Source organism: Embiotoca jacksoni, unplaced genomic scaffold (assembly GCF_022577435.1).
Source record: "Embiotoca jacksoni isolate LCO1_2020_lvr unplaced genomic scaffold, fEmbJac1.0.p SCAF_1, whole genome shotgun sequence".
In the NCBI taxonomy this organism is placed as follows: domain Eukaryota; kingdom Metazoa; phylum Chordata; class Actinopteri; family Embiotocidae; genus Embiotoca; species Embiotoca jacksoni.
In genome coordinates, this window is record NW_027185229.1 from 26431847 (window position 1) to 26444083 (window position 12237).

Consider the following 12237-nt stretch of genomic DNA (forward strand, 5'->3'; position numbering starts at 1 on the left):
AGGAAAAGGAACGATAATGAGGAAACCGACGAAAAACACGATTCACGACGGTCTTGCATCGGAGTTCGGCGACTTCGGCGCGCTTCGGTTATTATCCGTTGAAATCTTAATACAAAAATGTTTTGGAGAACCCTTCTGTCCCAGTTTTCCAAGACAGAAATGACATGCAGCAAAGGTCTGGTTGCCCACGGACTCGGCCATCGAGTCGCCCCCTCCATTCAAGTACTTCCCGTAAAAACATCGAGTCTGACCAGTTATACCCGTAACGTTTTTTAGAAACAGCCAAACAGGTGTTTTACATTTTATTTGCAATAAATATTCATTTATAGAAACCGACTTGTTACATTCTGATCCTTCGAATATGCCAGATGTCTACTCAATATTCACGATACAGTCACATCTAATGGTTGAACATGTGATTTTCAAAACTTTTAAGCATTAATAAGCAGCTATAATAAACTCAGCTCTTCCAGTTTAAGGTTCCTACCAGATTTTGGATAATGCCTGCAAAGACTTTCCTCCCATTCAGCAACAAGAGCATGAGAGAAACCTTTGTGAAGTTCCAGTTCATCTCAAAGCTGGCAGATCGGTTTGAGGTCGTCGCTGCGTTCACAAATTCAGGTTAAAACTCTACCATGCAAAGAAAAAAAACACATTAACGTGATCCAGAAATGCTGCTGCCTCCTCTGGGCCCTGAGCTCTTCGAAGATTTGAAGTGGGAAAACTGTCCCGTGGTCTGATGGGATTGAAATTCAAAATTCTTTTAGGAAATCCAGAATTTTATGGAGTGGAGAGGGACCATTCAGCTCGTTATCGGCGCACACTTCGAAAGCCAGCATACACGATGGTGTGAGAGTGCATCAGTGCACGTGGTACGGGTAGCCGGCACATCTGGGAAGGAACCATTAATACTGAACGAAATATATATATGGATATATATACATATATATATATATATATATACAGGTTTGGAAGCAACGTAATGCTGCCATCCAGACAAGGGAAGGTCTTGCGTCGTCAAGGTCGTCCACACCAAACAGGTAAAACCTTTCTTTATGGACATTGATTTATGCGTGACATGCTGGTCAATGGAAGGGACGAATACAAACAGCTGATCCATAGTATTGTTGAAAACATCACCGGGTGCTCATGTGAAAGAAAAGAAAAAAAAAAAGGTCATATTTGCTGTCGTCTGACGTGTTGCTGTTGTGCTCAAACGTCAGCGACCTCGCTTGAATTCGGAGCAGATTGAATGAATAATTCATACAACACGAACGCATGACAACAAAACCACCACCGCCGAGTGTCCGTCCGCAGACGTAGAGTCCGCCCCGCGGCTCCTCTGTCAGTTGTTCGCTTTGCGAGTTCGTCGGCAGAACGTCCAGTGATGCTCCACCGTGTTCTCGTTGGCCCGTTCGCTCATGTGGTGAACACGCGTGTTGCGTATCGTGAAACCCTGAAACGAACAAAAACAAACTCAAAATCCGATTTCTTTTTCGAAACGGTATTTTTTTTTTCCTAGATCGTAGAATAATAAAAATCCACGTGCAACTTTGGAGATGAAGTCGAGCAGGTGGACTCGCAGGCTGACTTCCTGCTGGTGGTCACATGGTCCGAAGGTGAAGGACACCTGGTAGTCTCTGGTGTCCATCATGTGTTTGTTCCACTTGGTGAAACTGCTGGAGATGGACGACAACATACCGTGGACCTAAAAAAAAAAGAAAAAGAAAAGGAAGACAGCAGCAAAATAATGTTATAATTATAATTGAATAATCAGGGTTTTTTTTTTCAAATAATTTGCTTTAATTATGCGATCATATTTTTTATGTACTCGGTTCTCCCTTTAAAAGTGAGATCTCCATCACAAAATAAAGGTTGCAGCATTTAATTATCACAGAACAGACAATAATCATTGCTACCACCGTCACTGTTGGTGTAATGACGGTGAGCATCGTCAGCAATTTATTTCACATTAACAATTCATTTAATTACTCCTCGTTTCTGCATTTTCAGGGTCGGGATGTTAATTGATTTTCGTGTCAGTTTGTGATTAAAATGCAAATGTCACAAGGTTCTATCTCAAACTGCAAGCGAGCGATACACATAAAATCTATCACATATATCACATTTAGGAAGCTTCGTCCACTTTTAATTCGCAAATCCCTTCAATTTCCGAGATATTTCTCGGTCTTCCAGATCTTATCTTAATTACCAGAGATCCCCTTTACTGCCATTCCTTAATGACATTTAGGTGAGTGGAAAGCTGGATGTGCTTTGATTTCTATTTATAGCCGTCCCCTGTTTTGTAGCCGTTAATTAGTCTCACTTTTGGGTCCTCGGTTGCTTTTTTTTTTTTTGCTGAGACGTTACTACAAAATTGATGAGTCGGGCATTTTTATCAAACTCTGAAACGGAAAACTCCGTTGACCTTCACTCATTAGGCTTTAATTAACTTGAGCTCTGAGACTTCCCAGGTAGAAGGAGGGGTGTGTGTGTGGGGGGGGGGGGGGAGGCACAAAAACCTTTGCCACAATCATGGGTTCGTATTTTCACTCAATTATAGGAAGCAGCGGAAAGACAGGCAGACGGACAGATATTGATCCCACGATGGAAATTGCTGCTTTTCCAGCAGCGAAAATCAACAATAGATGAAGAATAAATAAAAAAAATTCCATTTAAGAGCACGAGTGCAGATCTGGCAGAAAAAGAACCAATAATCACTGACTATTGAATTAAGATGTTGTACGATACAAAACATCAAAAGCGATCGTGATAAATCAGAGAAAAATGAGCAAGAGCAGCATGTCAAGCACAGATGTGAGTTGTTGTTACATTCGAAGGACTTCCTGACACGACAGCTGATCTGAACGAGTCCGCTGAAAGATGAGCTCCGCCGTCTGTCTGCAGCGTGTCCTGAAAGCTCGGTCCGTGACGACGGAGTTTATTGATCCCCGCCGGCGTCTCTGCTCCCCCCCCCCCCCCCCCTCCCCCTCCTCCTCCTCCACCCCCCCTCCCAGCAGGCCACGTCCCGTGTAGAAAGCACTCGCCGACACACCACTTGACGGAGGGTCTCCGGCGTCTCGTTGCATACGCGGAAAGATGTTTCGCTTCCTCAGAAAATGAAGAGTCCAGGGCGTTCACTGGCTCGGTCGCAAAATCTCGTCGCCTTAAAACTAAACAAGATGTTTTCTTTCTCTGGCCGGACTGTTTGCTCGCAGCTTCAGGTTTCTTCGCCGTCTGGCAACGCGGCTGACGCTTGTTCCGCCACTGTGAAGGTCGGTGACGTTAGATGACGTGAAAGCAGAGTATTTGTTTTCGAGAGTCTCCCGATTTTTGGTTCAAGGTGTTTCCGATCGTTTCAAAAGGAACCCCCCCGAGGTCTACGCCCGTTTGGGACGCGACGGCCGCGAACCATTTCGCCGAGGCGGCGTAACCGGACCCCAAACTTCACGCCGCGAGTTTGGATGGAGGTTCACCGAGTATAATCCTTCCCTGCGCCGGGTTAAAGACGTGTTGCAGGACGCCATGAAGCGGAGTAGAAAAAAAGGGTTTTAGGACCCCGGGACTGATGCAATCAGGGACTGATCATCACATTGATGTGTGTTTGTGTGTGGGGGGAGGGGCGGGGGAGGAGGGGAGGGGTCATCTCTCTGTGGAGGTTGTAATCAGGGCTTCTTGAGGAAAGGGGGGTGGGGGTGGGGGGTGGGGGCGGAGGGGGGGCAGGTGTTGATTTGGCGCCTGAGAAGGTGTGAAGATTGATCTGGAGGACAAGGTCCAGCCGGGGTGGGGGGGGGGTCGTGTGCTGAACCTGTTAAACACAATCAGCTCGTCGACGCCGTGCTGCGCTTTAACAATTAAAACTAAAAGCAGTGATATTCGGGCCGTCGCACGCTGCACGTCGGGGATCCAGCGGGTCGGTGATCCAGCGGGTCGGGGATCCAGCGGGTCGGGGATCCAGCGGGTCGGGGATCCAGCGGGTCGGGGATCCAGCGGGTCGGGGCCGCCGGCTCCGCATATTGCAGTTTACATTTTTTTTTCCCGACCTCGTTCCTTATTCTTCTTTAAAAAAAAACCAACATAAATGGCCTTTTTTTTTTTTGCCGGCTTTAACATCTTCAAAAACTCATGAAAGTCGGTGCCTGTCGCAAGCTTCCTGAGGTTTGGAGCGTCATTTGACCTTAAACGTCAACTTCCTGCGTCACGGCGAAAACATCAAACTTACAACTCTTTCTTTAGCAGTTTGAAGAAAAGGAAATCTTTTGTTTTTTTTCCCTTGGCTTGCAATTTTCATGCAAAACTTTGCTAATTATTTTTGGGGAAGAACCGGTGCGAAAATCAAGCAGTTTTGAATGCCACATTAACAAAAGAAATATAAAGAAAATATGACTGTAAATTCTAGGACTCTTATAATAGGTCCGTTATAATTATTTAATTATGAATTAATAATACGAAGAGAACATTCCTGTCAACGCGACTAAAGGGAAGAATGTTTTATGTAATATTTAGCATTTCACAACAAAGACTGATGTTTCCAGGCAGCGCGAATAAAAACCGCAAATAGATAAATGTGAACGCAGCAAATTAGCAGTGTGGCATTTCACGGTTCCCATTTTTGTCAAGATTAATTGACTCCGTGAACGAGAAGAAATTCAAGGACAGAAGCACCTCGGAGGAAAATCTAAAATAATAACGTAAGGTCTGCGGCAACAGCGGACGTTCGCCTCGGCTGACCTTGGTGGTGATGGTGAGCTGGGTGATGATGACCGCGACGGGGTTGGAGTACTTGGAGAGCTTCCTGGTGCTGGACAGCTCCACCACCTCCTCGTAGGTGTCCGTCGGGTAGGGCGGCGGCGGCTTGGGGTCTCCCAGGCACTGGATCAGGGGCTCGATCTGATAGAAGTCCGCCTCCTTCCTGAGCAGCTCGGTCTCCTTGAAGTCGCACGGCAACGTCAGCTCCGACGTCCGCAGGAAGTTGAGGATGTAGCTGAAACAGCAGGAGCAGAAACCCCGGTCAGTTCTGACTGCCGAGCCGACGGTTCTGTTCGGGACCGGAGGAGCGACCGACGGCTCCCGCGCCGTTCTGCCGTTCGTATTCGCAGCTCATTAACGCCTGTCTTTTAACAGCGTGTCTGGGGTTTACTTCGCTTTTATTTGAATGTTGACAAAGTTACACGAAAAGACAACAACGGTCAACTTCACGTCCAAACGCTGCTTTAAATAGAAAACCGGGATTTCCACGAAGTCAAATTAATGTAGAATTTGAATCCACGTAAGACTTTTAGTGCAAATATTAAAAGTAACGCGCATCGTGATAAACAGGTGGTGGAGGTGATTCTCCGGTCAGGTGCCGTCGAACCAGCGAGATGAAGCAATTAAAAGCGCCGAATTAAAAGTCTCCTCGTCCGACCGCAGTCGATCACTTTCCATCTCCTCAGTAGACGTTTGTAGCGCGGCGTTGTTGTTGGCTGACGCCGACGGAGGTCACGCTGGACCCGAGGACCTCTTTTCCCCCTCTAAAAGCCATCACGCTGAAATGAAAGAGAATGAGAAAAAAAACAACAACAAAAAAACACGCTCTCTCTTCCAGGAATCACTCGGGGTTTTTTTTTTTTTTTTTTTTTAGCTCGCAGAAAGATTTATGACCGAAGCCCGGAGGAATTAAATTCACCATCAAAAAAAAAAATCGCCACAGAAGGAAAAGCAGATTTGTTCTATCACAGGAAAAGCAGCGAAACCTCATATCTGTGATTAATATTGATCATTTGGAGGTCCACGCACATTGAATCCTGCAAACTCGCCTCCTCTTTGTGGTTCTGCAGCCGGAAGGACCAGGAGATAAGAAAGGGCAGTAAATTCTTGCCCGCATACCAAACTTGACTAGAAACTAGCGTTCCCCCCCCCCCCCCCCCCCCCCCTTTCCGCCATTCGGCCCCCGTCTCTGGTCTGTCCTCTTTAAATAGTTGGAAAAGAGAACCTCCACCTGTGTTCCTCCTCCCAGACATCCCGCCGCTCATCCCGGGAAACCATCAACTCTTCCTTCAACGTCTGTTTCTGTCCCACAAACACTCAAACCGGCTGCTGTCTCCAAAAAACAACAACAACAACAAAAAAAATAGAAGAAAACTGGACTCGGTCCCGACATCATTACCGACTTCCAGCTCATCTCCAAGCTCCCTTTTCCTGTCAAAACTTTCTGGAACATGTTTGTCGCCTCCCAACTCGAAGCCCGCCTCATCTCACGACGACGACCCGCTCACGACGCGGAAAACGCCTTTAAATCCATCCTCAACGTCGCCGACAGCGCCCTCTCCTGGCCAATGCAGAAAGAAGTATTTTAAACTGCAATACCACCGAGGGGCCACTAGGGGTCGGCTCCAAACCCGCTCTGGCTCCGTCGACTCCCATTTGACTTCTCATGAAATACAAAGTTAATTAAAAAAAATGTGTCATTATGGTGCCGTCAGCTGAAGTCACTCCTTCTTATTAGTTTTATGGCGGCCCGTCCAAAAATAATCCCGTAATTTATTTAGACATCAATCATCAAAAAGTGGTATGTTTGAGGGCGTGTCTGTTTGATTGACAGGCCCGTGGTGCAGTCAGGTTTTACGCGATTAGTGGGCGGGGCGTAGCGTCAGATTCGTTGTCTTCGTCAAATTTTCGTGTCAAATCTTTTGGAGCGCCGCACATATAGCTGCCGAGTTTACTGAAGACGTTAATAACGTGCGTTTGAAGGGCTAGCGGAAGACGTCGCGACTCAGAAATGTCCAAAAAAAAAAGCACTCACCGAAACAGCGGGCCGTCGCGGTCGATGAAGTAGTGTCCCCGTGCGTCCCTGACCGTGGGCAGGTCTCCGCCGAACATGGCTCCCAGCATGGAGTCCGGGTAGCGCTGCAGCGTGGACATAGACGTGCTGTAGATGCAGCCGCCCACATTCAGACTCACCAGCTCCCCCATCTGGACACAGCAGGCAGAGACAAAAGCTGAAGGGGACCTTTTCCTCGAAAGACGTTTTCCACAGCAGAAAAAAAAAGAAAAAAGCGCAGATCGAAACTGATAATATTAAAAGTCTCTTCTTTTATATATATATATATATATATATATTATCAGTTTCAATCCAGACTCAAAGTTACAGTAAACTGAAATTCAACCATTGTGAATGAACTTTCCTTCATCGGCGCTTGTCTGGCTGCGACGAGTCAAAATATCTTCTGTGGGGAAAAAAAAAAAAGTCTTGAGAACGGAAGCTGTGCTCAACGACGTGTTATCCTCCATGTACCTCGATATACCACGCTGCATCTATTTAAATATAATCATAGTGAACATTTTTAACCATCTGGCGAGATATGTAACATCACTGCCACCAGTAAATTAGAGCCGGCTTGAACCTGGACTTCAAACCAAGTTTTAATCATCAGACATCTGAAGGTCCGGCTTAAAAATGAGTCCAATTGTCCAAAATGTCCTCACAAAGACAGACAAGTACAAAATCACACACGCTCAGAGAGAGAGAGAGAGAGAGAGAGAGAGAGAGAGAGAGAGAGAGAGGATGCAGGTGCCATCTTTCAAATGTCAGACATGTTCGGTGTGGCCGAAGGCAGCCGGAGAGCCGGACAGAAAAATGTCTGCAGAAAATGAAAAGCACCTCTATATATATATATATATATACATAAATATATATATATAAATATATATATATATATATACACACACACACACACGTTTGCATCACTTCAGAGGACATTAAAACTGACCATATCCACCGTGTCCCTCATCATCCTAACCTAAATCATTACATTTTACGACTTGCTTTTTTGTCCCCAAAAGGACATCGAGTCGCCAACAATGTGACCACGTAAGCAGGTTTATGTCCTCACAACACGAGCAGTACAGACACAGACAGACAGACAGGCAGACACACACACACACACACACACACACACACACACACACCATGTGACCCGGGTCTCCGTTCTCCATCTGCAGCCCGGGGCTGGCTGGCTGGCTGGCTGGCTGTGTTGTGTTGTGTTGTTTCACTTCAGTTCAGACTGATGAGAAGATCATTCAGCGTTTCCACCAAACACCTGCAACGAGAGGGCGAACGGCTTGTGAGACGGTTGCCATGGAGATAAGCACCCAGCTGATGCTGCCCCGCTCCAGACATCACGACTGGGAGGGCTAATCGTGGCCGATTAGTCTTGCGTCCTTGATGTGTCCACGCGCCGTCAGCCAGTGAGGAGCGGGAGGAGGAGGAGGAGGAGCAGCTCCCCCCCCCCCACCCCCACCCCCGCACCGCCCCCCCCCCCTCGTCCCTTAAATCTCAGATGTGATTTAAAACAGATGAATGAACTTCTCCGCCTGCGACTGATTAATAAAACTCTCACAGCGTCCGCCCGGGCTGTGATGAAATTACACAACGCAAATTAAACCCAGCTGTCGGTTAAAACGCTGGAAATCTCTCGGCATCTATGCTCTCAATTTTAATATCAATTTATCCAGCTGCAAAACTGAAGTCAAAATCAATGCAGCTGAACCAGAGACTTTCTTTGATTTAATATCATGCATTCTTCTTTCTTGTCAAATGCTCGCATCCACATTTACCCACAATGCAACTTGACAACTGACATTTTGCTACAGAGGTGTGATAAGCTTCAAACTAGTGGTGTAATGCATCGTATCGTTCACAATAGAATCAATATACACGTTAATAACGTTTAAAAAAAATTACATTTTAATGTTATACTGGCAATATTCCAACTTGTTGGCATAATAATATTATATACTGTTACGCGACGTAATGGTACGACAATACGTTAAGTGCGTAACTAACGAACAGTAGCGACAATCTATATTTAATACAGAATCTGAATCTCACTCTGAGCTGTTGTTGTTGTTGTTTACAAACTGGAGAACTGAGATAATTGTTTAGTTTTTAATGAAAATTTAAAGCCGAACTTTAAACGCTTACTTTGCTGCAATTGTCTATTCTTGAAATTAACAATGAAATATTTTTCATTATTTTGTCAAGAATATCTTTTAATGCAGAAATATCCCCAAAATATTGCGATAATATTGAAGACCCAACGTTCCTGCCTCAGGTGAACATTTGATGGACACTTGAAGACCTCGGGTTTATTTTGAAACTATTGGAGCATCTTTAACCGACCGAAACAAAACAAAACAAAAAAAAAAAACCGCTTGATTTTACCGTCATCGCACTTAACAACCGACGCTGGTCGCTGATTGGTCGGCTCATCAGAGTTACCAAGGTTACACTTACGCGAACCGCGTTTCCAGACTGTAATCAGAGTGAAGACAAACTGAAGCTATACTGAGACAACACAGGTTAATATGCATGTCCTCTCCAACACTGAAAACATCATCATAACGTGTAATAAAAAATAAAAAAAAAATCACAGGAGTTTCCAACAGCCTCTTGTTTTGCAACTTTCTTCAGCTTAAAAGATGCTATAAATCAACGTAGTGATATTTACACTGCTCAAAAAAAAACCCAAAGGGAACACTTAAACAACACGATGTAACTCCAAGTCAATCCCACTTCTGGGAAATCAACCTGTCCAGTTAGGAAGCCACACTGATTGTGGATCAATTTCACCTGCTGTTGTGCAAATGGAACAGACAACAGGTGGAAATGAGGCAATTATCAAGACAACCCCAGCGTCCTCACCACTAGAGGGAGCATGAGGTGTCTCCAACCCACAGAAGTTGATCAGGTAGTGCAGCTCATCCAGGATGGCACATCAACGCACGCTGTGGCAAGAAGGTTTGCCGTGTCTGTCAGCACAGTGTCAAGAGCACGGAGGAGATACCGGGAGACAGGCCGGGACACCAGGAGACGTGGAGGGGGACGTAGGAGGACAACAACCCAGCAGCGGGACCGCTATCTGCTCCTTTGTACGAGGAGGAACAGGAGGAGCGCTGCCAGAGCCCTACAAAATGACCTCCAGCAGGCCACTAATGTGCATGTTTCTGCTCAAACTGTCAGAAACAGACTCCATGAGGGCGGTACGAGGGCCCGACTGGGTTCCTTCTGATGCAGGACAATGCTCGGCCTCATGTGTCTGGAGTGTGTCAGCAGTTCCTGCACGATGAAGACATCGATGCTGCGGACCGGCCCGCCCGTTCCCCAGACCTGAATCCAATCCAGCACATCTGGGACATCGTGTCTCGTTCCGTCCACCGACGCCACGTCCACCACAGACTGTCCAGGAGTGGACTGATGCTTTGATCCAGGTCTGGGAGGAGATCCCTCAGGAGAACATCCGTGGTCTCATCAGGAGCATGCCCAGGTGTTGTAGGGAGTGATACAGACACGTGGAAGACACGCACACTACTGAGACTCATTTGGACTTGTCTTCAGGAATTTCCACAGAAGTTGGATCAGCCTGTGATCTGATTTTTCCACTTTTATTTTGAGTATGATTCTGAATCCAGACCTCCATGGATAATGGATTTTGATTCCCATTGATCATTCTTATGTTATTTTGTTCTCAACACATTCCACTATGTCATGAATAAAGATTTTCAACTGGAATATTTCATTCATTGAGATCTAGGATGTGTTGTTTAAGTGTTCCCTTTTATTTTTTTGAGCAGTGTATATATAATTTTTTTTTTTAAAAAGCTCATTGTTTTGGTTTACTTCACAGTTTTGAATGCGTGCTCTTCTCAACCTTGTTTCCAGCAGCAGGAAGCAGCTGTTTTTTATTTTGTAGCTCTGATTAAAAACCCGCTGCAGGCTGCACCCTATCGGACCGGCACCGACCAGCACACAGAGACACCCAAAGTTACTGCAGATTTGTGGAGCCCCTTAAACTCTGGAGCCGATCTGAATTACGATCAACAAATTATTTATCACTTTTTGAGGACATATTGGCAGATTTGCATGAAGAATAGTGTTAATTATTTGATTAAAACATAGTTGGACTTCTGCAACCATTTTGATAATTGTTGAAGGCATTTATAAAACAACAATATTGAACTACTGGTTCTCCAATTATAGGATCTGATGTGTTTCTCCTTAAAATAAGTATGTTTGGGTCGTTTGAAAATCACATTATTCTTATATATTATTATTATTATAGCTAAAAAGCCACCTTCACCATTAAATCAATTAAATTTAACAGATCAAACATTTTCTTGTTACGGCTTAATTATGAAGATTTCTTTGTTTACGTATTTTTTTTTTGTGGATAATTGAAAAAAAAAAATAATTAATTGAAATGCGTCATTTTTAATGGACCGGAAGATGAATTGAGAATTAAACCAAATAAAACCAAACAAACAAACAGCCCCATCGAGGGTAAAAGTTTTGTAGCTCAACAGTGTCTCTCTCCGTCTGAATGTATTAAACAGTCTTCGGTGTGAATGAAGCTAACCGCAGAGGCGTCAATTAGCAACGCTATCCTGCAAAATAAGACGTGAAATTGACACGTTGACGGATTAAATTCCGTTTTATAAAGTCTATCAGGTCTTACCTAGAACCGCTCCATCACTGCTAAACTGCTGCTTTGCGGTTGAAAACACACAGCTGGAGGAGGCAGAGAGAGTTAACCTGAACGTATACGACCATTATTTTATACTCCAACTTCCGGTGAGACTCTTCAAAATAAAACCATCGACTGGACGGGAAATGAATAAAACCTTAAAAAATAAGAGCGGTTACCTAAAAAAAACAAAAAAACCCGAGATAAATTAATTTCTCTGTATATTCTGAGCTGAAGGAAGGATTTTTAAAGATTGTCAATGGATTAAAGAAAATGTTTTTTTTCCCCCTCTCCTTATTTAACAGCTTAAAATAGTGAATACAGGAATCGTAAAAATACAAAAAGTAGAGAAAAATGAGAAATTATATAAAGTGAGAAATAGCCACTAAAAATAAGGCTGGTACGACAGAAGAGGAAAAATAAAATGATGTGGCAATATCCATAATATAAAGAAATCAGAGGGGTTAAGTAATTCAAATAAGTTATGCTGTGTCTTTAACAGTGAATATCTGAATTTAAGTGCTTTTGTAACATATAATATATATATATTTTTTTATTATGGAACAAGAAAATTCATCTTTGCAATAAAATCTGCAAGGCTTGCATAATCAGAATAATATTTAGGTCAAATCATCTTTTAAAGAAAATATTTTTGTTTTATGAACAGCTGTGTTCATTGTTATTGCGAGGAAATATTTCACGGTTTGTCTCGGGCTGTGTCGGCGCAGATATC

At 44.3% G+C, this 12237-nt stretch overlaps 1 protein-coding gene across 5 annotated transcripts; it reads right to left on the reverse strand.

Moving 5' to 3' along the window:
* Positions 1-289: 289 nt before the first annotated feature.
* On the reverse strand, positions 290-11600 carry kctd6a (potassium channel tetramerization domain containing 6a). Of its 5 annotated transcripts, none has more exons than XM_069150623.1 (7): positions 11496-11600; positions 7951-8081; positions 7167-7205; positions 6785-6954; positions 4732-4984; positions 1550-1708; positions 290-1456 (listed from the first exon to the last, which is right to left on the reverse strand). In XM_069150623.1, the coding sequence occupies exons 3-7, from the start codon at positions 7170-7172 to the stop codon at positions 1346-1348; spliced, it is 699 nt and encodes a 232-aa protein (XP_069006724.1). In that variant the 5' UTR covers positions 7173-7205; positions 7951-8081; positions 11496-11600; the 3' UTR covers positions 290-1345. The 5 variants fall into 5 exon arrangements, with proteins under 5 accessions (XP_069006724.1, XP_069006708.1, XP_069006715.1 ...); XM_069150607.1 differs by having other exon boundaries at positions 7149-7205; XM_069150614.1 differs by having other exon boundaries at positions 7167-7208.
* Between the last annotated feature and the right edge of the window lie 637 nt (positions 11601-12237).